The sequence below is a fragment of the Strigops habroptila genome, chromosome 4, assembly GCF_004027225.2.
Source record: "Strigops habroptila isolate Jane chromosome 4, bStrHab1.2.pri, whole genome shotgun sequence".
Lineage (NCBI taxonomy): Eukaryota > Metazoa > Chordata > Aves > Psittaciformes > Psittacidae > Strigops > Strigops habroptila.
Genome location: NC_046358.1, coordinates 81,147,048 through 81,173,569, shown reverse-complemented (window position 1 = coordinate 81,173,569; position 26,522 = coordinate 81,147,048). Strand labels below are relative to the sequence as shown.

General features: G+C 42.0%; 1 protein-coding gene across 6 annotated transcripts in view; it reads left to right on the top strand.

Moving 5' to 3' along the window:
* Positions 1 to 26,522, top strand: part of MAD1L1 (mitotic arrest deficient 1 like 1) — a 366,422-nt gene that overhangs the window by 86,254 nt on the left and 253,646 nt on the right. Inside the window, exon 1 of one of the 6 annotated variants that reach the window (XM_030484964.1) lies at positions 16,745 to 16,813. The exons of the other annotated variants lie outside the window; for them this stretch is intronic. Within the exon in view, the coding sequence (XP_030340824.1) occupies positions 16,779 to 16,813 (35 nt within the window). The 5' untranslated portion in view covers positions 16,745 to 16,778. Of the gene's footprint in view, positions 1 to 16,744; positions 16,814 to 26,522 lie in introns of those variants that run through there. 6 annotated transcript variants of the gene reach the window in all.

Sequence of the window (26,522 nt, the reverse complement as noted above, 5' to 3'; positions counted from 1 at the left end):
TTGTATTCTTGCACTGGGGCTTCTGATACAGAGAGAAAACTTTGCTGTGTCTTCTTTCTGACAGTTTTTATGACAATATCTGGGCTTTTAGGAGATATGGAATTTTTACTCTCTTTTAGAGAACAAGTATTTGTGCCCTGAAGGTTCTATTGAGAAACATTTGGGGTTTGAGTCTTCTGTGTGGCTATAGATACCCACATAGATCCCAGTGCCAGAATTTGTTGCATATTTATCATACAAACACTGTAGATAAGAAGCATTGTGACATTCTTATTAAATACAGTGTTGTACAGATGAGTAACAGAGGTACAGGGGAGGTTAAATGAGTTGCCTGAAGTTAAGCTGAAAGCCTGAGGCTCAGTGAGGCTTTGAACTTGGATCCGCTGAATCTCAGATAGGAGCCCTACCCTGTTAATTTTCCTTCTTAGACCTGTTGCTGCTGCAATTAATTTATAACCGTGTCCTGGGTTCAGCTGTAACAGTTATTTTTCTCCTTCCTAATAGCTGGCGCAGTGCTGTGTTTCTGCTTCAGTCTGAGAACAACGCTGATGGTTTAGTTGTTGCTAAGTAATGCTTACCCCAACCAAGGACTTTTCAATCTCATGCTCTGCCATTGAGGAGGGGCACAAGAAGCCGGGAGGAAGCAGAGCCAGGACACCTGCCCCAAACTAGCCAAAGGGGTATTCCATACCACAGCACGTCATGCCCAGTATAGAAACTGGGGGGAGTTACCTGGAAGGGTGAGCGAATGGCTGCTGGGTTCTGAGTTACTGGCTGGGCTTAAACCACAGCAAACCATATCATCAAATGCAAAATATTTCAGTGGCTAAACACAAAAGAGTTCTTTTATCAATTTTAGATGGAATTTACTTTTAAAAACTGGACGGCCACTAATAAATATTTTCAACGTATTACGGCAAGTGGAAAATAAATTGCTTTTAAGTCTAAAGTCTGTCTTCAGGCTGAAGGTAATCCCTGTTTGTAACTGTGTACATGCAGTTACCTGGGAGATCTTATATACTCTGTGGAAGGTAACTACTTTGCAGAGACCTCTCTTCTATGTTGCCTGTTGCGAAATCCTGTTGTATCCACTGAGTAACTGCTAATGCTGTTGTTTAGCGCTTCGGTTTTCCAAAGAGATTTTCTCCTGCATGTCATTTTGTTTCGTTGTCTTTTTTAAATTATTTTTTAGAGAATAGATTTCTTTGCTTCCAAAGTGTAACTTTGGTGCTAATTGCTTATCTCCCGAAGCCTAGTGCAACAGGTAGTTGGTTACGTCTTGACTTGAGAAGCCTATAGCTCAGTGCGTAGCTGTTAAGTGTCTTCTCACGGGGAAAAAACCCCACAAGAAATGCATATAAATGTGCTCTCCAACAACATTTTTAATTCTTTGTCATGGTGTTTTCAAAGATTCACGGTGAGGTCACACATTGTTTTCTTCTCTTTTGCCCAGAGAAGCTGTGGCTGCCCCGTCCCTGGCAGTGTTCAAGGCCAGGTTGGACACAGGGGCTTGGAGCAACCTGCTCTAGTGGAAGGTGTCCCTGCCCGTGGCAGGGGGTTGGAACTGGGTGAGCTTTAAGGTCCCTTCAACCCAAACCATTCCATGATTCTATTACACGAAGTTCTCACTAGTCTTGTGAAAACTAGCATCTGGATAGAGGAGAGAGGACTTGGGGAATCTTTCGTCAGAGGGGAAGAAGTGCAGCGAGAGTGCAAACCTTGTACAACTCCTGTGAATGTGCTGTAGGAGCCTTTATAGTGTGGAAATAGTCATTAGTGCCTAGTCCTAGTCATTAATGGAGTTTCTGCTAGAGCTCACGTCGTCTGTACAGCAAATTTGGTCAAATATTAAACACAAGTTTGTGGTAAAGCCAGATTTGCCCAGCTCTGATGCTCACAGAGCTGTCCCATGCTGCACTCCCCTGCATGCCCCCTTTAAGCTCCTTGACTTTCAGCCTCATGAAGGAGGAAGAGTAGCAAGAGCTCTGGGACCTGTTTGCAGTCCATTCAGTGCCAGAGAAGCCTTTATAGAATGAAATCACATCAAGGAGGATAACAACATATTGCTCTTACAAGAATGAAATTACTGTAATGTTGTTGGCCTGAGTATGTGGGAGAGGTTTGTGTGTGGTGTCAGTGTTTCTTACTAGAGCATTCCATAGTCTTGGTAAAACCAGGCAAGCTCTCAGACACTGTAAATGGGCTGAGGAGTCTGAAAGCTTGTCCCCTTCCCAGACCTGTATTGAAAATGTAACAAGTTTTACTTTCTCTTCTGGGAAATGTTTCCTCTGTGGAAATGAAATTGCATTGCAGGCGAGTTCCATAGTGTTATCCCATTCTATAGCCAAGAACACTGAAATGATGGCTGGAGATCATAATAGAGGATATCTAGCACTGCATTTTGAGAATGATGTTTCTTAAAACAAGTCACTTGTATGGAATTTGGGACATTTGGATAAGAAATGGTGGATACATTTGTGGTCTTTTTTTAGGCAGATACCCACAAGCTTTTGCCTGTGCTTCAGGATGACCAGAACCCATCTTAGTGCTGTAGGGAGATTCCTTAACATACTTTGCTTCTCAGCAGGACAGGATCTCCTGGATTTAGCCTGTAGCAGCCTCTACATAACTTTTTAGTTAGCTCAAAGTGCAGTGAAATGCCTGTTTGTCTGCCTTCAAAACACTGTAGAAGTATTCACCATATTTTCTAGTATTGGGAATTTTGGTACCAAGTTTTCAATGTTTGGAATGATATTATGGAGTAGGGTGATGCTGAAGGCTTAAAATTCTTAATTGTTCCTATGCCTCAACAACTTCTTATAACTATTTCCTCTCTGTCAAAAATAAATCACTAGAAATACAATATCAAAGATCCTTTTCCCATATGAATGTTACTTGCAGCTGTCATATATAATATAAAAACTATAGAAGTAATTTAACTTGGTCCAGCATTTCAGTTCTCTCTGTATCACTAGTCAGGCAATTTGGACCCATTTAAGGAAATTACATTGGGATTATGTACTTTATTACTTATGTTTGGGGAGAGGATGAAATTCCTCAGCCTTTGTTCAGCCTGGGGAGCTTCAGAAGTGCCACGGTCTGGAGCAAGAGATTTGCAGCTGAGTTTTGTTAGCAATAACTGCTAGCTGGCCAGTCATTAGAATGACTCTGGATTTTAATGCCCTTGCACCTTGGCTCCCTGCATGGAAATAATGTGCTGTTTCACAAAGATGAAAGTGGAAGAAAATGGTTTTGTAATGTTTCTATGAGAGATTCTCCTTGAAAAATGAGATGAGGAATTTGTGGCTATGAAGGGCTGTTAGGCTTTCAGCATGGAATGGCTTTTTGCCTCATTTTAGTGGGGCTGCAGTGCCTGCTCACTTTGACCATGAGAAATATATAAAGAGAATTCTGGAAGCTGTATATGGTAAGGTTTTATTTCAAACCTGGTTCTATGTTCATTTGGCAAGTAACAATATTGGGTTTGGACTGTTTCTCACAGGTTAAATATGGCATGGTAGGGACTGACCAAAACTTTGGAGGCTTTTTGCTTTCAGTATTAATCTCTTAATATTTTTTCCTGTACAGAAAAAAACCCCAATTTGAGGGAACAAGTTAAGGAAAAAGGGAATAAATGTACCAAGTTCTGTGAATACAGCAGTAGGACAGAACTATTTGGGGGTCATGGATCTTGGTCTTTCGGTCCTGGCACTTGTGTCCTACAGCAGTAGTATTTACCCTGCAACTGGTGTGATGACTGCATGGCTGTCAGAGCTGAAAGCAGGTTGCTCATGGGAGAGCAGCAGTTTACACAGCACCTTTTTCTCCCCCACAAACTCTCTCTTTAGCTCCCTGGATTGGTACAGAGATCCAGGGGATTAGCACTGTTCTTGCCAGCTCTGATAAAGCCCTTAGTCATGAACTGCAGAGCTTTGAAATGTGTCATTGCTAAGAAATGCGCCTTGAATCATCTGATCCAAAGTCTGCTGGCTTGTCTCTTCAGGAAAGGCAGTGTCTGTTTTCAGGGAGAAACTACCAAGCATGGAGGTGAAACACAGCCAAGATCATAGGATCAGAGAACCAACTAGGTTGGAAAAGACCTTTAAGATCATCAAGTCCAACCGTTACCCCAGGACTGCCAAGTCCACCACTAAACCATGTCACTATTCTGATACTCTGAAGATACTCTGAATGTGATGGTATTTGGTCTGGCTAACCACTAGCCAGACCAGAAAAACATGGGGGGCTGTATATATAAGACAAAGTACATTTTCCCCTTTCATGCTAATTTTTTCCATATCCAAAGAACTGGTCAGACTCAAAGGGTCACCATCTAATTCTTTTAATTGCTGTGGTTCAGAGGCAGTTTTGGAAGCATCTTCCCTAGTTAGCATACTGTGATGCTGTTCTTTGCTTTTCAGGCTAAATGTATCTTGAATGGAAGCAAAGCAGAGATGTTTATGTTATTTTCTTGGTGTTTGCACACAAATGTCAAAGGATGAATGCTGTCAGTGGCGCTTTGTACGCAGAGTGGTAAAGCTTAAGTGCTACTAGAGGCTTACAGATGATGTAAAACTTAAGTTTCTTCTTGTTTAAGCTGTGGTGTTAGCCATAAATGTAATACTTTGAAATATGACTATATGTGCATAGGTACATACACACACACTTTGGATTAGAGGATAAAGTGCATAAGTGCTGGTGAGTTAAGAGTAAATGCTTAACGTAAGCCACTGGGTCAGCCAGCAGCCCTAGTTGGACAGGTCAGCTGCCGCAATGTTTGTAGTAGCTTTTCTCAAGCAGTTATTTCCTCACTGCACAGGGGTTATAGAATTAAGACATTTGAGGAATATTCAGAATAGAGGGTGGAAGATGCCCGGTTCTAGTCTCAATTCCAAGCACAAACCAGTTTCAGGACAGCTGGATGTTTCCACTGAAATTATCCATTATGAAATTAATTTACATCTCTCTGGTTAATTATCACCACTATCCACAGCAAACACATGGAATGAATAGGAAATTTTCACTCTTGTTTCTGAACTGTATCTGCAGGCTGTGTAAACCAGCAGGGAGCATGTGGTTGTCAGGGGACCCTCCCAAGCGTATGAGCTCTGAATTGAATGGATTTGAAATCCTTTGAGATGTGGCTGGATAAGAATTGTCAGCATCTCCTGCCAAACAGCTTGGGATGAACCTTCATGTGAACTGTTTGGAAGAAACCCACCCCAGCACATCTCCTGTATACAACACACGAAAGAGTGGAAAAAGCATACTTGAGGTACGACCTTTACTTGAAGATTAGAATAGAAACTAAACTGCTCAGCTGTTCTTTAAGAGCAGACTAAGCTTTATATTAACACAGTCACAGTTTGTGTGGCCCAGAGGAGAGTAAACAGGAGACTTAGAACCTACCTTTAAAAATAAATAAGGTGTTCCTAAAGGCAAGACATTTCCAGCTATTACAGTCTTATATTTGTAGTCTCTCTTTCCTTGCGTTTACATTTAGACCTACTACCACGCTATTCAATGTAATTATTAGGTGTTTCTACCGTATGTTTTGAAGGCATTGGATTTCCAGATTGATTTTTAAAGATACACAGCTCCCAGGCACAGCCTTGTAGTTGATTACACTCAATATTTCCTATTTTATTTTAAATCGATGCCCACTGAATCTTGTACAAACCACCACTAATTTCTCCTAATGAAACTGTAAGTCTGGCACCTTGGCTCATCTCAGCAACCCACATTTTACCTCCTGAGCTCAGAACTCTGCTGCACGTGGTGTTGGTGACTTGTGCCATTAGGATTCCTGTCTCGCTCGTGTTCAGAAAGATGGTGAGAATAACTACAATTAGTTGCTGTCAAATTGATCTTGGTTTTCAGGATTCACTGGGGAGTCTCATGAAGGCAAGTGAAGACTGTTCAGGTGGCTGTATGGATTAGTTTATGTCTCTCTCCAGGGCTCGCTCCTGGTGAAAGGCTTGTCATGGGATGTCAGTGAAAACAGGCATTGCAATTAGCTCTATGTAGATAGATCTGATGTTATTTAACACGATTGCTTATGATGTTTTTCTAGAAGCTTGCATAAGAAGTGGGATAAATACTAGAAGTAGTTTGAATATTCAATACTGGTGCTCTGCTTTTTGGTGATTTTCATGGAGCAAACATCAGCGCGCTTGCTCGTGTTGCTTCCCTGCTCGGCACCACCACTTAGCAGAGCAGAAATGTGCAAAGTGCTGAAAGCATTATTTTCTTCCTAACAACTTGTTTTAAAACCTCATAGGAAGCTTCTGTATGTTTGTTCAAACCAAAATTGAGTCCTTTTCTTAGGAGATAAAAAAAGTATTTTCAAAAAGACCCTCACCAAAAGCAAAAATAAAATTACAGAATCAGGTTGGAAAGGACCATAAGATCATCTAATTCCATGGGCAGGGGCACCTTCCACTAGAGCAGGTTGCTCCAAGCCCCTGTGTCCAACCTGGCCTTGAACACTGCCAGGGATGGGGCAGCCACAGCTTCTCTGGGCAACCTGTGCCAGCGCCTCAGCACCCTCACAGGGAAGAATTGCTTCCTAATGTCTAATCTCAATCTCCCCTCTGGCAGGTTAAAACCATTCCCCTTGTCCTGTCCCTATAGGTTCTTTTCAAAAGCCCCTCTCCAGATTTCTTTTTGGCCCCTTTAGGCACTGGAGCTGCTCTGAGGTGTCCCTGGAGCCTTCTCTTCTCCAGGCTGACCCAGCCCAGCTCTTTCAGCCTGTCTCCATAGCAGAGGTTCTCCAGCCCTTGGAGCATCTTCTTGGCCTCCTCTGGACTTGCTCAAGCAGGTCTTTCCCAATATTCTTTCCCAGGTTAACCACATGACAGGCAGAAAGAAAACCAGATGCAAGTTTCTCATCTGGTTTAGAAATATCCATGTGCCCACATAAGCTTTGCAACAATTCTCTGTGCTGTAGTTAATGGTGGTTTGAATGTTCAGTGCAATGTAAATGTTGGATTGTACCTTAATTCTCTTTAATCCCAATGCAATGCTTTCATCCCTTGTACTGCACCACAAATGGGTGAAATGGACTATTTCACAAATCCAATTTAAAAATAATGGATGTGCTTGTGAAGCTGTGGTTTTCTTCTGTAAACACTATTGGTAAACTACAACTAGTAAATCTACACGGGTTTCAGAAAGGATCCTTTAATGACTTAGAATCGATAGAAATGTTTCCATACATTTTTATAAAGCCACAAAAACAGTTGTTTCATTAGACTGTTCTGCCTTTAGAGAAACTCTAATATTGGAACAGCAAGATCCTGAAAATGAGAACACAGACTGCCTTGGAATGAATCGATTATCATTGTCTAGATGGAGAGAAATATCAGAAAATCACTAATGAAATCAGCTAGATTGGGCTTTTTAAATACTCCTGTATGAATTTTGTAACAAGTAATTACAGGCTTATGGATTTTTAAATAATTCTCAGGTTTTTAAATATGTATATATATAGATGCTATCAGTGACTAAGAGTTGGAGCTATGGAATCAATAGTCTCTAAATAGATGGAAGAATTCAACTGAAATTGGGTGACTGCTAGACTGATGTGAGTGCTTGCAGGTAGACTTCTCAATATAAATTCATTTTGCGATATTTAAAATGTCATAAAATTAGCTAGAGACCAGAAAATATTTACTCTTTTAGGCATATATGCCATTATAGCATGATACTGTACAGTATAGTAGATTTTGAAACTTATAGAGCTGGGGTTTTGCTATTTACTGCTTTTATTCAGTTTGAGAATAACTGAACAGCCATAACATGAAAGAGAAGTCTCTCCCAGGTTAGCAGTGTGTCAGCTCAGGCAGTGTCCATGCACAAAATAACCTCCTTAAAGTGCTGGTATCTTATGTGTGCCTTTAGTATTGTGTCTTGTTATTTGTGTTTTGTTTTCTTGCTTGGTTGCTTTTAATTATTTCCTTTTTTTTAGTCTTCTAACAAGAACGATGGCCATATACAGTTGCTCTGCAAGTTACATTTCATATATAACCTCATCTTTATGGAGCAATTTAGGAAGGCTCTGAAGCACTTCCTGGCTGTTCCTACCTGACACTTGCACATAATGGAGTACTTCCAAACATTCTTTGGTTTGGAACATCACTTACAGCTGGTACATCTGCTCTCTTCAAAGCATCACCAAGCAGTAGTCAATCCACAAGTAACTGTACTGGCAGTCAAGGGTGACATTGTTTATTGGTGTTCTTGGAATTAGATCTTTGTATTCTTACAAGCTTCTTGTGAATTTGCAAAGGTATATTTGCAATAAAATGACCAGATTTCTGCTTAAATTCCCTTAGAAACAGACCAGTTCTTAATGTTTTTCCTCACTCTGATGCTGAATTTGGGAAGAGGGTTTGCTGAAGGTTTCTGTGCAAAATTCACAACAATTTCAATCATGACAATTTAGTTTTGCATTACTTCCTATGAACAAGTCCACCCAGACTAATACTGCACAGACGTTAGTGGAGGGATGTGCACATGGCACACTTTGTTAGCAAGCATCATCAGAGAGTCTGGTGCCTCCAACCTTTGGCAATGGTGCAGCTGTCAGTACTTTAATGGCACATCGCAAAGCAGCATTGCCTTAACAGAAGCTTTGCCCTTATTAACCTTCCTACTTTGTCCAATTTATTGAGTTTGTTGTTGTTGTGTTGTTTTTCTTCCTTTTTCCCCCTCTCCCAGATCCAACAGTGTTGTTGCAGTATTCAAGTCCTTATGGTAAAGATGGATTCCCTATTTTCAGCAGAAGCCTCTCTTAGCTTTGTGTTATGCTGCTTTAAGTGAGCTTACACAACATACTAGTAAGGTTATTTACTGTGCCTTGCCTAGGACTGTTGGCATTTCTTTATCCTTCAGTAAACTTTGTTTTCTGTATTGTTGGGTGAAATCTGGGGGGAAATCCTGCCCTTTATTCTGAGTCACAGGGTTCATTTCTGCTAAAATACCTAGAGTAACCAAAGGGGATGCAACTTGTAAATTCTCCTGCCCCTGACTGAATTAAGTGACAAAGAGCTGTCAAATGTGGATTCTTGGTCACGTCTTTCTTCTTCTCTTTCCATGTTCTTTCCAAAAGAAGAAATAGAATAGAAAAATTCCCATTCTGACTTAAGATGCTCAGTGCTGAAAGTTAAATCTGGGAACATATGTGGTAGGAGTGCTTCAACAAGCAGTGACTGAACTTACGAGTCTCCAATTTTATTCAGACCAGCGCCTTTCCCCCCTCCTTTGTTGTCATTCCAAAGATCTAATAGACTCTTGAATAAAGGGTGCAAAATTGTTTCTTCTTTTCCATTTAGTTCTTCATCTTTCTTTAGATTTCTTTCTTCAAAGATATTTTCTGATCTATGTTAGTGTTATCATTTGCTCCCACAGGAGTGATTAGATTGTGCCAGAGCAGAGTTCTCGAAGCAATTGAATGAGGAAGACAACTTACTACAAGAAAAATGCCTTGGGACATGAATTGCTTTAATTAAAACCTTCAGGCAAAAGTTAGAAGTCTCAAAGTACATCTCATGTAAATAACATGGTGGTTTCTTACTGCTTTTTAATGTTGTTTGATGTATATTAGAGTAGAGCAAATGTGTTTTGCAGTAGTTATACACCTACCATATAAATCTGTATTTTTGTACTTTCCTATTGCCACGCAGATGTTAAGAAGCCTGTTTATGCGCAAGAGTCAGATTCCCAAATGTGGTTTTCTGTGCATGAAAGCAACAGTTGGAGGCTAAACACTGTTAAATTGACTGTTAAAAAGAAACGATTGTACAGGAACTGAGAAAGCGGGAGGCTCTCCCGTGCACTGCAGGTGTGAACAGGTTTCTCTGAGACCTCTGGGGATTAGAAGTGTCGGAAAAGCCCCATCAGAGATCAGTCAGTATTTAAAAATATGCAAAAAATTAATACTTGTTACTTTTCCAACTCTGCAGGATAAAACAGTACAGGTGTTCTAATATCCATAAATACTGTGTGTTTGTGTCTCTCTATACGTACACACGCAGATCACAGAATGGTTTGGGTTGAAGGGACCTTAAAGCTCATCCAGCTCCAATCCCCTGCCACGGGCAGAGACACCTTCCACCAGAGCAGGTTGCTCCAAGCCCCTGTGTCCAACCTGGCCTTGAACACTGCCAGGGATGGGGCAGCCACAGCTTCTCTGGGCACCCTGTGCCAGCGCCTCAGCACCCTCACAGGGAAGAACTTCTTCCTTATATCTAATCTAGATCTACCCCCTTTCAGGTTAAAGCCATTCCCCCTTGTCCTGTCACTACCTGCCCTTGTCCAAAGCCCCTCTCCAGATTACTTGTTGGCCGCTTTAGGCACTGGAGCTGCTCTAAGGTCTCCCCGGAGCCTTCTCTTCTCCAGGTTGAACAAATCCAGTTCTTTCAGCCTGTTTCCATAGCAGAGGTCTCTCCGAGCACCTTCATTGCCTTCTCTGGACTCACTCCAACAGCCCATAAATATACACATATTGCAGGTTTAGGATTTTTTAAGTCTCCACTAGCAGTGAGGTGCCAAGCTCTTATTTGAGAGTTTCCACTCAGTATCCCACTGCCGCTTTGGTTCTTTGCCATGCCAACAGTTGCACTGAAGAGCAAAATACTGCTCCCTGTCTCTTCTCTCCCTCCCTGATGTTTCTTGGGGCACACTGCCTGATACTAAACTTTAGGAATAATGACAAAAATGCTCCTTTATTAATAAGTTAACCTTGGTTATATAGGGCTTGACTGCTTCTGTCTGCCTTGGTGAGCTTGATGTGTACTTTGCTTCCAGAGAAAAACAGAAAGGAAATTCTGCACAAAATAGCCGTGGGGTTCTCTTTATAAAATGTCTGCTTCTGCTTAAGTGGGCTGATGGTAGATTGGAAACATTTCGTTGCTGCTGATGGCAAAGTGATACTTCATACTTCACTGGAGATATCTGAACTCTATCAGGCCTTTACTGCTAGGAGTCAGTATGGCTTGGTAGATGAAGATCAAAACTAGAAATGAAATGAAATGAAATGAAAATAAAAGGCAGAATTTCCATCCTCCCTTTCAGGATTCTCTGCCCGGCAGTGGAAGGCTTGCTCATCTTCTGCATTAACATTTTGCTTTTATCATACAGGGCTACATCTGCCTTCCTTACAGAGTGAGAAACAGGTGAATACTTTTGCACTATTTGGGATAAATGAAGTCTAGTTTGGGTATCTTGCTTTAATGTGCAGGTTTAGGCACAGGCTTTCCTGCCACCAGGGCACTTTGTATCTTCAAATGATGTTCAGCTAAATGTCATTATTAGCACACAGGCAAACTAAATTTGTTTATCTCCAGTGTAGTCTCATATCTCCATTAGCATCCCAGATACTCACTTTGTGAATTTCCTTTATCAAAACTCCTCAGTTATCCTCTGCTGCCACAAAATCCTTCAATTGCTTTTCTTTGGCCATCTGGTGGTATTAATTGTGTGGTGGACCTCAGACAAGAATATTCTGCCCAGTTACATTTCTGGCTACTAGTATGGCAGCAAGTATTATTAGTAGTTATTGTTGTGTATTGATTTGCATTTTCAAACTGCCTTTCATCAAAGACCATTAATGAGCCAGGTAGTGATTAGTTTCTTTTTCAGCAGCTTCAGCAGAGATTGATGGAAGCAAAGTCACAACAACCAGTGAGATGTTCCAGAATAGGAGTCCAGGTCTGCTTGCCTGTTCTATAGTCTGGGCTGGTGGTGTGATTTAAGTACAAGTTAGTGAGGGTACTTGATTTTGGCTGTGCCTTTACTGCTTCTTTGTGATGGAAGATCGGGTGTCTTGAGGTTATGAACACTGGCGTAGTCTCTGTCTTGTGTATATTTAAGGTCATTGGTTTACGGCTTTAACACAGTCTTCCCTTCTTGATGTAGACAAGCTAGGCCACCAGGTCCCAGGTTCTCCAGTCTGGTGAATCTTGTGGCTGATGGAACACGGTGTTCTTCTTGCCTCTGGTGAGAAAGGGGTGTTTGCATAGAAGATTTGCTCAGTACCTTGCGGTGCTGTGTAAGCAAAGAATCCTTCTATCAATTCATACAAGAACTAACCCTGCCTTTTTAAAGGTCATTTCTGTCTCAGTCAGCTCTTAAAGTTCAAGAGGAAATAAACTGCTTAGAGTTGGCATTTTTCAAGTCAAGTGTCAACTTTCTGAGCCCCCAAGCTAGTGAATGCGGAGGAAGGAGAGATTAATAAGTGAGCTGCTCGGTTGATACAGTGATTGTGCAGAAACGTTCCCTTTTTTCTTTCCTCTTTATGGAGCTTTGGAATGAAATGGAACATCATTGAAATATCTCACTTTCTCCTTTTCACTTTGCAATGCAAAAGTATCCCAAGCTCTTTAGAAGTGTTTCTTTTCTCATTAGTCCACTGACAGCAAGCAGAGAGTTTGTCAGCTCTGGTGAAGTAGGACACAAGGAACATTTTATGACAATGCCAATACTTAAAAGCTCCCTTAACCACAGAATCTTATTATCCAGTGAGAATAAAATGCACTTTCAGAAAGCAGCTGAAGGGTGAAGTCTCCAAGCAGGTGCTTGCCCTTAACTGCATTGACGCCTTTTCCCATGCAGGAGACAGTGGATCGATAAGGAAATAAACAGCAAGAATGGGCTTTATTAATCAGGTACAATGGAGGCAGCAGGGGAGATGATAATGGAAGAGAGGTGGCAATCGAAGGGCATGCTGAGCATAGAGCATCTATTGGCTGCCAAAGTGCCTGTATTGAATGTGGGAGATGTAGGCTCTGGAGGGACCAGCTCTGCTAATTGTGCTGTTGGGTGGCTCCACAGAGAGCGAGCTCTGCATCCCCCTGGGTTGGGTTTTTGGCAACTTTTTGCTTTGTGTATTTGTTTTGCTGGCCCATAAAAGCTCTCACTGAAAGCCCTCAGCCTGAAACTTTCTTCTTGCCTTCATAAAGGAGTTTGTAAAAATAATCACAGCAGCAGCATTATCTTTCTGGCTTTGCTTTTTGCCACAGCACAAACTATTTTTTAGTGATAAATCAGCCTTGCCAAGTATCTCTGCATTTTCCAGTTGCATGTTCTTAACCTTCTTGTTTTGCTGGTACAGTTATGAATTCTTAATGTAGAAATGCTCTGCCTGCCCATCATACTGTGGGAAATGGTGGTGATAGTGTATTAAGGGCTGCATTTCCAAGTGGCTTCAGAATAGGAATAAATTTCTGTTTCTGTCTATACGCAGGTGGCCACTTGATGTGAAATCACACATGGTGTTATTTTTTTATGCCCTTTGGGTTTTTATGCAGTTCATGTTTGGTTTTTCTAGATATATATTTAAAAGAAGAGCTCTTTGGAAAATTTGGGTCTTTGAAAATTGTCTTTGGTAGCCGTTGTTATTGTCCCCTGGGATACTGAAAATGAATATTGTGTGTCTGCTAACCAGAGAGAAGATCATAAGCAGATCTATTCTTGCATGAGAGGTTGATGCACAGTCCTTTTAATTCCTATTCACATTCTATCAGCAATACATGAAGAGAGGTGCTGTGAGGAGTCCTGGCTGCTGAGGTGAGGATCAGCCCAATTGCTCTGGTCTGAAACATCTGCTGCTCCAGTCACCTCTTTTTATACCCATCAAACAGCACAGATTGTGCATCTCACCCTTCCCTTTACATGCATTTGTGGGCCGCCTGTGATCTGCAGCCACTTTTTATCTCCTCTTTGGGGCATGATCCTTTTTCATTGTCCTCTTCAAAGGCTGCACCTTTTGGATAGCAAAGTCAAGATCTAATTGGGGCTGTGTTGTGTGGTGGCCCTTGGCAGGCAGCGTAGTGCTCAGGGGATGAAGCAGTTCTCTACAGAAATGCCCTGTCTCTTCCGAACACCAAGAAAACCTCAACTCAGGTATGTTCAAATACAATAGATAGATATGGCCTAAATCCTTACATATTAGGAGACTTTTGGCAGTTTTTGAATCCTTTTATTTTCATAGGAAGCTTATGGTAGCAGAGACTGATCAGCTGGACCCTTCCTGCCTTAGCCAGGAGCTGGCAAACTGCACCTGGGAGAATAGAATTTTCCTTTCCCAGCTACTAATTTATAGTTTGGGAATTGAATAGGACTCATGGGTGGAAGAGGTGAAATGACAACACAGTCACCTAAGAAAATACAACAAAAATGTGCACGAGTAAAACTGAAGCTAGATGAGATCTGTTGGTGTGTGTTAAAAATAAGCAAAGACTCTTCTATAACTCTTTTCCGCACATTTGCCATCAGCTGAAAAATCGACCTAAACCAATGTATCAATGCCAGAAGCTTTGGGAAAGTCTAATAAAGGAGCAAATATGCAGTGATACTTCTCACGCTTTCCTCAGTTTGAAGCTTAAGGATTTCTTGAGCTGAAGGTGATAGCTTTCTGTATTTAATAGCCCATGATTAATTTTCCTCCATTAATTTGCTTAGCTCCTCTATTGGAAGAGGCAGGGAACAATTGCTCCTTCTTCACCTCCTGCCACTCGTGATTTTGCAGACTCACGACTGGTTTTGCTCCTCTCAGACTCCTGTAGCAGAACATATTACAGCTAAACATGTGATTTTCTGCATCAGATCAGTTATTGCTAGTTACTGAGCATTGGCCAGAGCAGTATCTGACAGGGGCACGAAAGTTTGGGTGGTAAAGATTTATCAGGGCTGGTCTTCATTATTCCCCATGAAATGGAGAGCGGAGAAATGAGGCCAGAATGGTCAAGTGACTACTAAAAGGCAGAATGAGAGGGAGAATGATTGCTGGGTTAGAAATGCATGCCTAAATCACCATGGGCTGGGAGCTGGGAAGCCAGCAGATGAAGCAGAACCAATCCCAGTGTTCCTGGAGGGTCTGACAAATGCCATCCCTTCCTGGGCATGACACAACACTTGGTATTGCTTTGCATTGCTGGAAGCACTGTTCGCAAACAGCACTGGTAGCACACAAAGTAGTTCTGTAATTGTTTATTTTGCTATGGAGAGACTCCCATGAAGGTGAATTTTGGCTGTGCTGCTTCCACATCCCAAGAAAGAGAGAGGTAAAGAGTTGAATCAACCACTGTGTCCAGAAAGGTCTCATAGCAATTCCAAAGGAATAGTTGTGGAGCAGTGCTTACACTAAGTTAAGGAGTCATAGAATCATAGAATCATAGAATAGTAAGGGTTAGAAAGGACCTTAAGATCATCTAGTTCCAACCCCCCTGCCATGGGCAGGGACACCTTGCCCTAAACCATGTGGTCCAAGGCTCTGTCCAACCTGGCCTTGAACACCGCCAGGGATGGAGCATTCACAACTTCCCTGGGCAACCTATTCCAGTGCTTCACCACCCTCACTGTAAAGAACTTCTTCCTTATATCTAACCTAAACTTCCCCTGTTAAAGTTTGAACCCATTACCCCTTGTCCTACCACTACAGTCCCTAAGGAAGAGTCCTTCCCCAGCATCCTTATAGACCCCGTTCAGATACTGGAAGGCTGCTCTGAGGTCTCCACTCAGCCTTCTCTTCTCCAGGCTGAACTTCAGCTTCTCATGCTGCCCTGCTGGAAGGGGACACAGCCAGGACAGCTGACCCCAACTGGCCAAAGGGACATTCCAGACCATAGGGCTTCATACTCAGTATATAAACTAGGGATAAAGCTGGTGGTGCCACTGCTCGGGAACAGACTGGGCATCGGTCAGTTGTTGGTGAGCAATTGGTTGTCATTTGCATCACTTATTTTTCTTGGGTTTTATTTCTCTCTCTTTTTGTTATTTTCATTTTCAGTGCATTATTACGGTTACTAATTATTACTATCATATTATTATTATTTATTATAGTGTTTTTATCTCAACCCACAAGTTTTCTCACTTTTACCCTTCCAATTCTCTCCCCATCGCACGGGGGGAGTGTGAGCCAGTGGCTGTGTGGGACTTAATTGCTGGCTGGGGTTTAACTGTGACAGCAGTGACTTATGGTGCTGCAGAAGCTCTTCACACTGTACCTGTTGAATCCAGGCTGGACTACTGTCCCTTGCCTCCAGCATTTCAGTATTGGCAGATGGAGCTGGTTGATGTGTGATTTGTGATACCAACTGGCTGAAACCAAATTACATTGAACAAAGCTGTTCTTTTATGAGTGGTACAGAGACAAGATGACTTGGTTGCCTTGTCTTTAAATTCATTTCCCTATCACATCTTCACCCCAAAATAAAGCAGCTGACCCCTCTGCTCATCTAGTCATTCTGAAACCTGAAAGTGCTGCAAAAAGGCTGTTGACATGTCTGACTGGTTTCTGTATAAAGTATTCATTACAAAATGATTGCATAGCATGTAGTATTGTTTTATTAAACATTTAAAAATATTGATGCAGGAAAATTGATGTAACAGGGCTATAAATGTAGTTGTTCTGGCGGTTCTCCTTCCATAGTGACAGCTTTATTCCTCTTGCCTTATATTGGTTTAAGGATTCTTTGAGCTGATTTGCGGACAGAAATTGGAGCAAAGTAGGTCTCTGTGCCCTGCAGGTAAGTCCTAATAGTGTCAACAGTCCAGTGGATTTCAGGAAGATAACAGGGAAGAAAAACATGTGCAGTATGTTTTAGGAATAAGGTTAGCAGGATTGCATTGGTAAGTCTGATCTGGGCATATCCTTTTCCTGGGGGGCAAATCACTGCTTGGAAACAGTCTGAGGAAGCAATTTGCCTCTGCTCAGCTGCCCAAATATATCTGCTGAGCAGAGTGAGAACGTACAGTATCTCTTGGGCTTATGGAGAATGGGGCTGTGGAGCCACTGCAAAAGGAATGGCAGATATTCATGGTGTGATGGTATAGCTTGGAAAGATCCAAGTCTCATTATCTGACACTGGGTGGCTGGATATCAGCTCTTGTCTGTATGGATGTATATGAGAATGAAAAGTAATTTAACTGGGATGAAGCTTACCCCACGCAGGATGTTTGGGGGCAGTTTTTCCTCATTCTTGTTCTTAGATGTATGTTCTTGCTTTTATGGGTTTTTAAAGTAATATTTGCCGCATATAGAAAATAGATACCTGGAAGGCTACATCAGGGTTGCAAAGTCAAGTTCTGAGAGGGCAGGAAATGCCAGAATTGAAGTCACCTGATGCCTCCTTAGTCTGGTTTCCTACACCATGCAGGATTCCCGCTTCACTTGGCTGAGATGGTGGAATATCTTGACTTAACGAGCAGCTATTCCTGTTTTTCTACAGAAAAAATGGTAATTCATTAGTTATTTCTTATGCTGGCCCCATTGTACCAGATACAAACCAAGCAAAAAGTGTAGCCTTGTGTTGGGGATGCCATTCTGGAATATTTAGAACTTGTTCTTTCAAAACCACTTTGCATTACCCAAAGCTTCATATGTTCTGAGCAGCTGCTGTTGATTTCACTACTTAGCACTAGTGTCAGTGCCCAGGACCTGAGCTCAGAGGAAGGACTGCCAAATGACTGAGCACCAAGGACTGCCTTTGAAAAGCTCATGCTATCAGCTAGGAACTCTGGCACAGGCAAGAATTGGAACCAGGTTTTATTTGGGAGACTTTCTGTTGCCTTAATGTGAGACCCTTCTCTTTAAGCAGTTTCTGTGCTTCATTGCTCTTCCAGATTCTGCAGCAAATGAGGCAGAGATCCTGCAGAAAACAGCGAATCCTGATTTGTTGTTAGAGCATGGGACAAAAGATAACGCATTGCCATGTTGTATTGTTCATGCATAAAGGCACGGTGGCACTTGGAAAACTCATGGTTACAGGTCATGTTACTTGGTCATGGGATTTTCAAGACTTAATATGCATCCATATTTTGGATGTGACGATTAGCAGGTCTGTTACAATGCTGTGCTTAATATGGCTTGGATCATGGTTGACAGCTTTGGTGTAAGTCGAGTCAAAGCAGGTGAGAGGCAGATATGAGATGAAGTGAAATTGGTGGTTTTGTGAAAGAAAAGGCAAGAGCTACATGACTTTTCAGCTATTCCTTTACTTTTATCTGTGCCCATGTCCCATGGGTCAGTGCTGGGAGGTAGAACTTAATTGTTTGGGTTTATTTCTTGTCAACACTTATCCATTACAAATTCTCCTCTGAGTCTCCAGTGTAAACCTAGCCAGGTTTTTATCACATAACCTGGAGGGGTTTTCACACACAAAAGCCTGCTGCTGAAATGCTTGAGCCATAGCTGTGAATGTTAGTGACCATTATGGAGGGGTCCATCACTGAATTGTTCTGCAAGAAATATTTTAGACAATTGTGTTTCTGGAAATTCATTCAGGTAGTCTTAGATTCAGGTATTAAAAAAAGGAATGTGACTGAACAGTAATATACAACACTCATCTCAGTACTCATTTCACTGTGGAGTACAGTAATGCACACTGGAAATGAGCTCTCGTTGGAAAAGGTAATTTGAAGCAGATCCGTAGAACCTTCCCGAAGCTGTCACGAGTCACGAGTCTGTGAGGGCTCACTTGCTATATTGCACTGGAGGGTTTAATGTTTTGTTTTCCTTATCTTTGACCCTCTTTATTTTATTAAGATAAGCTATTATCTAACTGTCAAAAGCCTGGAATTTCAGCGGATCTGTTTGCTGACAAGTTGGTTCAGCACAACCATTCTCCTACTCATTTCTTTCCCCACCTCAAGCAGATTTTCCCTTTTTCACTCCTCTTTATCAGCCCTTTATCCTTTACAGCTCCTCAGTTCTCATGCTGCATATTCCCAGATGACTTCTCTCTCATCAGAAGTGTTGGTTTGAATGTATAACAGAAATTGGAAATATTCTTTCTTACTATTCTTACTTACTTGTGATGTTCGTGTCACCAGTTGCCTGTGCTGCGTTGCTGTGCTTCACTGCTGGAGAGTTGGCCTGCGACCTGATAGCTTCTGGGAGGGAGAATACCTACCAAATTTAGAGCATTTACAGGAGATTCTGTACAATGCATATAATAATGGTTTGGATTAAGAAAACTAAGCAATGCCTTCACCTCACTTCCCACTTCTGACTGTGCAACAAATTGAAACCCTTGACGTGGAGTTGGGGGTGAGTGGGGAAGGATGGAGGTAAAGGCTTAATCTCTAGAGTGAAGGAGAAGCAGAAAAAGACCAGTACAAGAAGAGTGAGAAGTTTTGACTTTCTTCCTCATATTTAGGCACGTCCGTGTGTTCATCCAGCCCGCAAGTGTGATTATAGATTGGTAACTGATGGGGCCAACTGCATTATTCATTATGGTTCAGATTGAAATGAAATCATCGAGGGCAATTTTCTGTCTCACACTTCAAGGTCAGATGAGAGTATTTATTATTCCCTCTCTGTTTATCTGTGAATGCAAATTGAATTTAGTGATTCAAATTGATGAAATGTTAGAAATATAAAACTCATCAGAGCCAACATGAAGAGAAATTACTGGGTAGAGCTGGCCAGTGACTTCACCATCCCATGTACAGGCCTCTGCTTTGATTAGTAATTATTTCAATCTTTGGGTTTTCTCATTCCCAGTTTTGTTTCAGTTGTTGTCATTTTTGTTTTCAAAGAAAAAAAAAAGTGTAATAACACTTTGAAGCATTTAGAATTTGAATTAGATGCTGTAAATAAAGCCAGCTGCAGGGAGGTGCTTGGATCCTGGCTGGAGAAAATAAAGGTTTCCTTTCAGAATTCTTCCTTGGGGTTGTGTTTTGGGGGCTTTTTTGTTGGTTTTGTTTTCCTCTCCCTGTGACAGTTCCCTTTCCCCAGTATTTTGCTCTCTTGCATTGCACCGAATGTTCAAAGCTGGTGAGGGGGGTGATGGGGAAGGGAGCAGCCGTTTGCAGCCTCTTGGTGCTGAAGCTCCATGTGTTTCCTTACTGATGTGACTTTCCTCACCAGCCCGTGGTGTGAGGACATTACAAACTAGGGAGACAAAGGAGCCGGTCTTCAGGATATAATTGGAATGGAGATACTCTCTTCTAACTCCTTGTAATCATTTTGAGCATTAGTCAACATCTTGGCTCAGTTTGGTGTGTACCCGTCTCTGGTCAGGAGGCATTGCTGTAGGGTGCATCCTGTTCTCTGCAGTGCTGGAGAGACACTTTTAACTTGTACAAGGGGATTATTCTTATCTCAGAGTGGGTGTGGAAAATCCTTATCAGTGAGTGCTCTTTAAAAATAGGCAGCCCTCCATAATTGCCAAATGCCACATACAGAATTATGATACAGAGATAGATGATACATGCTGTGCAGGCTCTATGCTGTGGTGATAGAGGACTGTTGGTTTTAACTCATGCTTTTAATTACTTGCATTCGTTAACAACATTTAGTATTTGTTTCACTACCGAGCGCTGCAAAGGGAATCAGTTTGCTCAGGATGCAAGTGTGTCTGCCTTGTTGTTGATTCAGAACAAGAACCGTGAGCATTTGGACATACCGAAAGCCCTTAATAGATTTGTCTACATAAGCTATTATAAATCACTTTGTGTATCCGACTATCAGCTTGATTTCTCCTGTACCCAGGTTTACTGAAGAGAGCAGCATTGTCAAATTGGTAAGCATACAACCAGCAATGTGGCTTTTAGTGGTTTTTAAATACCAGTAAAAGTATTATCCACCAAATAAATGCCTTTAATAGAAGCTTTGGGCTTATGAACAGTTTAGGTTTGGAGGCTTAAAAAAGGACATTTATAGAATCACAGGCTGGTTTGTGTTGGAAGGGACCTTAAAGCTCCTCCAGTTCCAACCCCCTGCCACGGGCAGGGACACCTTCCACTAGAGCAGGTTGCTCCAAGCCCCTGTGTCCAAGCTGGCCTTGAACACTGCCAGGGATGGGGCAGCCACAGCTTCTCTGGGCACCCTGTGCCAGCACCTCAGCACCCTCACAGGGAAGAATTGCTTCCTAATGTCTAATCTCAATCTCCCCTCTGTCAGGTTAAAGCCATTCCCCTTGTCCTGTCCCTACAGGCCCTTGTCCAAAGCCCCTCTCCAGATTTCTTGTTGGCCCCTTTAGGCACTGGAGCTGCTCTAAGGTCTCCCCTGAGTCTTCTTCAGGCTGAACAAGCCCAGCTCTCTCAGCCTGTCTCTGGAGCAGAGCTGCTCCAGCCCTCAGAGCATCTTCGTGACCCTCCTCTGGACTCACTCCAACAGCTCCACATCCCTCTTGTGTTGCTGCCCCATAGCTGGATTCAGGACTGCAGAGGGGGGGTGTCTAATGAGAGCAGACTAGAGGGGGAGAATCCCCTCCCTCGACCTGCTGTTGTTATGCCTGTGGTTCTCTCTCTCTCAAAATATTTTGCATTCCAGCATTCAGTGACGGATGTATTTGACAAACATCATGTTTCACATTAAAACCAAAACCACAGAAGATTCCATTTAGTAGATGTTGCTTTCATTCTCATCTGGATGGTGGATGTGGAAAGCATGTTTATTAGCATGACAGTAAATCTTGCATTGAGTGGTCGATTAAGTCTCTGTTCAGTTAGAGCCCCACTGGCCCTTGCTTTTTGGCAGTGTTCCTGGGTTTGGTTCCTGTGGGGTGTTGTGGTCAGCAAAGCTGCGTGTGTTGCAGCAACCGAGCTGACCCTGTAATGAACAGAAGCAAAGGGTGCCTGATGTGGATTTCTTTTAGTATATCCCAAATCCTGCCAGTCAGTTATGGCTATTGTACCAGGGCTGGGACTTCACATTTGTGTTATTTCTCTTCTGTAACTGTTTGCTTCGAAGGAACTGTGTTTCTCAGCTTCATATTTATGCTGCTGGTTAGGGAGTAAAATTAAATACTGTCTCAATGATAAAACATATTGTCAGCGTACCAGTAAAGCTCCAAACATCTGTCTGCTGCTTACCCATTTCATCTGTCCACACTAGCAAAATAGTTCTCTTTATGTTGTGCCATCCTTATAAATTTGCTATGATTCGAGTCTTCCCTGTATGCAGAGCAGCAGCGTGATGTATGAACTGCTTGCTTTTGAATGATTTGTGATGTGTGGAAGCCTAATGATGGTGAATTATATGAAAGGTCTTTGAGAAAATACAAACTGTGAACTAAGAGAAAGTTTGCAGATGTTTGCTAAAGACTTGGGAGAAATAAATAGCAAGGAGAAAGCTTGTTTTCCTACCAACTCCCTGTAGACTGTTGCGCGTGGTATTTTCTGTAGCAGTATTTTATATGGCTCTCTATGGGGCACAGTTAAAGCTTTAAATAAAAGATATCCCATGTGATAACTTCCACTAAATATGTTGATATTTTGTATTGTTGCTTCTGAATGTAGTAGGCAAATAGCAGATAACATGGCAAAGTCGGCCTCTGCAGTTCCCACTTGTGCACATCGCAGTAGCAGCACAGTGCTGGAGAGCAGGGAAGGATGCTGCTGCTTCAGTGTATTCACATTTCATAGAATAGAATCACAGGTTGGTTTGGGTTGGAAGGGACCTTAAAGCTCACCCAGCTCCAACCCCCTGCCACGGGCAGGGACACCTTCCACTAGAGCAGGTTGCTCCAAGCCCCTGTGTCCAACCTGGCCTTGAACACTGCCAGGGATGGGGCAGCCACAGCTTCTCTGGGCACCCTGTGCCAGCGCCTCAGCACCCTCACAGGGAAGAGCTTCTGCCTGAGATCTCATCTACATCTCCTCTCTGGCAGGTTAAAGCCATTCCCCTTGACCTGTCCCAATAGGTCCTTGTCAAAAGCCCCTCTCCAGATTTCTTGTAGGCCCCCTTTAGGTATTGGATGGCTGCTCTAAGGTCTCCCTGGATCCTTCTCTTCTGTATGTGAAGAAGAAGAAGGGAAGCAGAGTAAAGTGCCAAACAATCTTATTTTAATGAAAGTTAGCACCCAGACCTTTGACTTTTGAGCTGGAATACTTGTAGCACTAAAATAATCTTCCTGATGTTTGTATTTCTAGTTTACCTGCCTTAAATGTGTGACTTCAGGCAGCTCCGTTCTGCAGCAGTTCTCGGAGCTCCTATCAGTCTTTTCAGCAGCATTTTATAATGGATCCATTTTTTTGGTCCTTTTTAAGAAAAGATGGAATTTTTTCTGTTTTGCCAAGCTCCACCTTTTCTTTCCTGTGTCTTGTCCCTTTTTAAATCAGATCATTTTTGTCATCATCATCTTCTCCCTTCTGCTTTTCCTTTTTGATTCCCATCCCAGACGGTGGTTCCTATCGAGGCCGGTTATGCAGAGGCTGAGATAGAAGAAGTCTCTGCCAGGAACTGGAGGTTGGAAGGAGCCTTGAGAGAGGACAGAGACAGGGATATTCTGCTGCTGTCCACTGGACAATATGAAGATGTGCTGGAGTTACCCTATTGCTACTTACACCTTCATGTTGGCTTATTAATCCTGGGGGTGAAGAACCATAATGAAAAATAACACGTTTGTTCTCCATTGTGGTTTGTGTCTATGTGTGTGTACTGTCTATAACTGTGTAGATATGTTGAGAAGGCTGCAAGTTGTCAAGCCTCAGGAATGGCTTTGCTTTCCTTCATCCAAATGTCTTGCTACAAAACAATTTCCCTTGCTCCTTTTTGCCTCATTAGCTTGTGTGCTAACCTTTTTATTTTGGACTGTGTCATGAAGATGTTGATAGCTCCAGCGCGCTTCTCTTTCCTGTTATGTCTGTGTAATAACACTGTCATTGTGTTTTCCCTCTCTATGACTCCAGTGTTCTTCCTATCCATGCTCTCTGGATTTCAGTGCTCTCTTTGATGTGATCCTTGTTTCTGACAGTTGCCCCTGGTATGTGCAAGTGTCTCATCTTTTCCTGAATTACAGCATGACCCAGACAGTCTTGTTCTTCTAATTGTCTCTGTGCTGCTGTGGACCTCTTGTTTTCCTCTCAGGTTGATATACAGACTGATTCTGGCATCCTGTTTGCTTCCCCTATTATTTTTTAGTCTCTCTGAGGTGGTAACTTAACTGTCGAAAGGATGGAATGATTAAAATGATGTTTTATGGATCATTGGGGGGAAAAAAACCCCAAACCCTATCAGCTGCTTGTGTAATTTCTGAAGGAGATTATTAAAATGTATCTCATGGCTTCAGTATTCTCTCTCTGCAGTCATTGTTCTCAGTCTTTCAAAGAACATTCTGGAAAATGAAGTTTTATCATTAAGATTACATTAAAGTGGATTACAGAAAGGAAAAGCAAAATATGAAGAGTCTCAGCGGCTCAGAACAGAAAGATGTTGGCATCTCATTCACAGGGATGGGGAACGAGGAACATTAATGGGCTGATAAACAGAAATGACTTTTTCTCTTTAAGGTTTAAAAGGTTTACTTTGAACTTGCAAAGATTTAAAAAAGTGCCACTTCTCTGAGCTTATGTTGGATGGAGAACTTTGGGCCGATTTCATTTTTATTTAATACTTGTTTGGAGTGAGCACGTACTTTGGAAAAGCCATAAGTGTCATCAGTGGGGAGGAGCAGTGCCCACGTCTAACCCGAATGGCATTTCCTTCTGGGCACCAGCTTTCACATTCTGTTTTGTGTTAATAAGGAATATAACTTTCTATTTGGGTTTTTTCTTACAGAGACAGTGTATGTGGTATTTGCTGCAGTTTCTGGAAGAATTACCAATCTCTCCTAAGAGAGAAGGAAAGGATCTCAATAATGTGCTTTGGCATGGTGTGGAGAGTTGTAAGGAAGTTGAATTTCACGCTTTCTGTAGCAAGGGAACCTATGGAAACAGAGTCAGTTCAGAGGGTTTGAGTATCGTCTCTGCTTTCATAGACATCTCTGGCATTTAAGTTTTATGTACATTAACATCACATTTGATCTGAGGCTGAAATATAAACAGATGGTGGTGTTCTTTCCAAACACCATGCAATGGCCGAGGAAATTACCCATTTGTCTGTCTGTACTTTTTTCTCACATTTTAAAATAGTCATTTCCCAACCCGGTTTGAGAGGTGTGTATCCGAATATTTTTCAGTATTTCAAGACGAAACCTAGCACCTATCTCATTTTTCTTTATGAATGTCAACTCGATCATAATCCATCAGTCTATTCAGCATTTATAGAAATAGGGCACAATACTGGGAGATTGAAGGAAAAGAGATTTCTCTATTGTCCTATCAAAATGTTTTGCAATAATCAAATGCGAGAGTCTGCCTGTTTTGTAGTACTTAATCTTATGTTTGCATTTCTTCTTCTTCTGTTCTGACTTTAATCAGGACTAAGTTTATTTGATAGAGCAAATAATGTTTGCAGTAGGGTTTCTGTAGTGGGATTTAATTTGTTATAACACAGTTGATGAGGTTTTTGTACTTGTATTTACCCTGTGGATAGAAAAGGTTGAGCAAAGCCTAATGAATGTTAAGATAGTAGCTGAGGTTACCTGCTCTCACCCACCCATTCTGCCCTGTGTTGGAGGCTGACCTGTTGCAAACTTGATAGGCTGGCACTTGGCCATGAGCACTGTCTTAGTACAAGCTTAGCAAAGTCTGGCTTAATACAAGTCCCATGGAAAGGGAGACAAGTGTTTTAAGCCTAGGATTTTGAGAGGCACAATGTGATGAATCTTCCTGTTACGTTTTAAGGTGTTGCCCAAGTTGTGTCCATCAACTATAGGTTACTGTCACCCTAAATTGGCCCTGGAGGAGTGTTTAAGGTTAGGATGCTGTGTTGTGAACTGAAGGACTGAGCTGTTAGCATGCGTTAGAGTTTGCTGTGCAGAAGGATGTGCTGGAGAGCAGCGCTGGGCAGCTTTATAATTCAGCAACTGCAACTTGTGAACGATGTGTGGTTTGTACACTGCAAGTAATCACTCCTTGAGTGACACGTATGTGCTTGTGACATTTGACATCTCAGTTATACCACTGAATTTTGTCCCGTATTTCACAGATGCCAGGGCTCAGCGAGCTCTTGGTCATTTCTTGGGTGTTGGCTTCTAGGAAAGTTTTTAATATGGATTTATTTAGTGCAATCCAACAAGAGTTGATTCTCTGCTTTATCCTGTGGAATTCTTGCATTGTTCAGTAAGAAAAAGGCTAGTGTTTCTAGTAAGTATCCATGAGACTGAATTTGAGATGTTTGCTGAGGATGGGGAAGAGAACGTCCAGTGCAAGCCTGGTGCCACTTCATGTTCTATCACCATAGATACTACTCTTGAGCGCAGGTTCCCTTTTTAACTGATTAATTAAAACAGAACCAAGGAAGTAATGGTGCCCTGGTAATGAAATTATCCATTTTCAAATGCAGATTTGAAGCCCTCTTGATGAACTTTCCCACCTGAATGCAACAACGAAGAGACCATTTCATAGTCCTTGATTATTAAATTGGTCTGTGAATGGTTCCAAATTGAACTGGAGCTTTAAACAGGCTCATAATTCATCCAGTGTTTTAAAATGCATATTTTTCTTCAAGGGGGGAGGATTTTGAGGTATGAATTCCTACATAAATTTCCCAAGAAGTACGATTTGGTGACGTGGCAGTGCAGGATGTGCTTGATTTATGCTGAGAGTATTTTTTAAAGCAGAGTTTCCTTTTAGATCTACCTCCACAGTATCTTACAATAGTGCTAGTTTATTTAAAAGCATTTTTATTA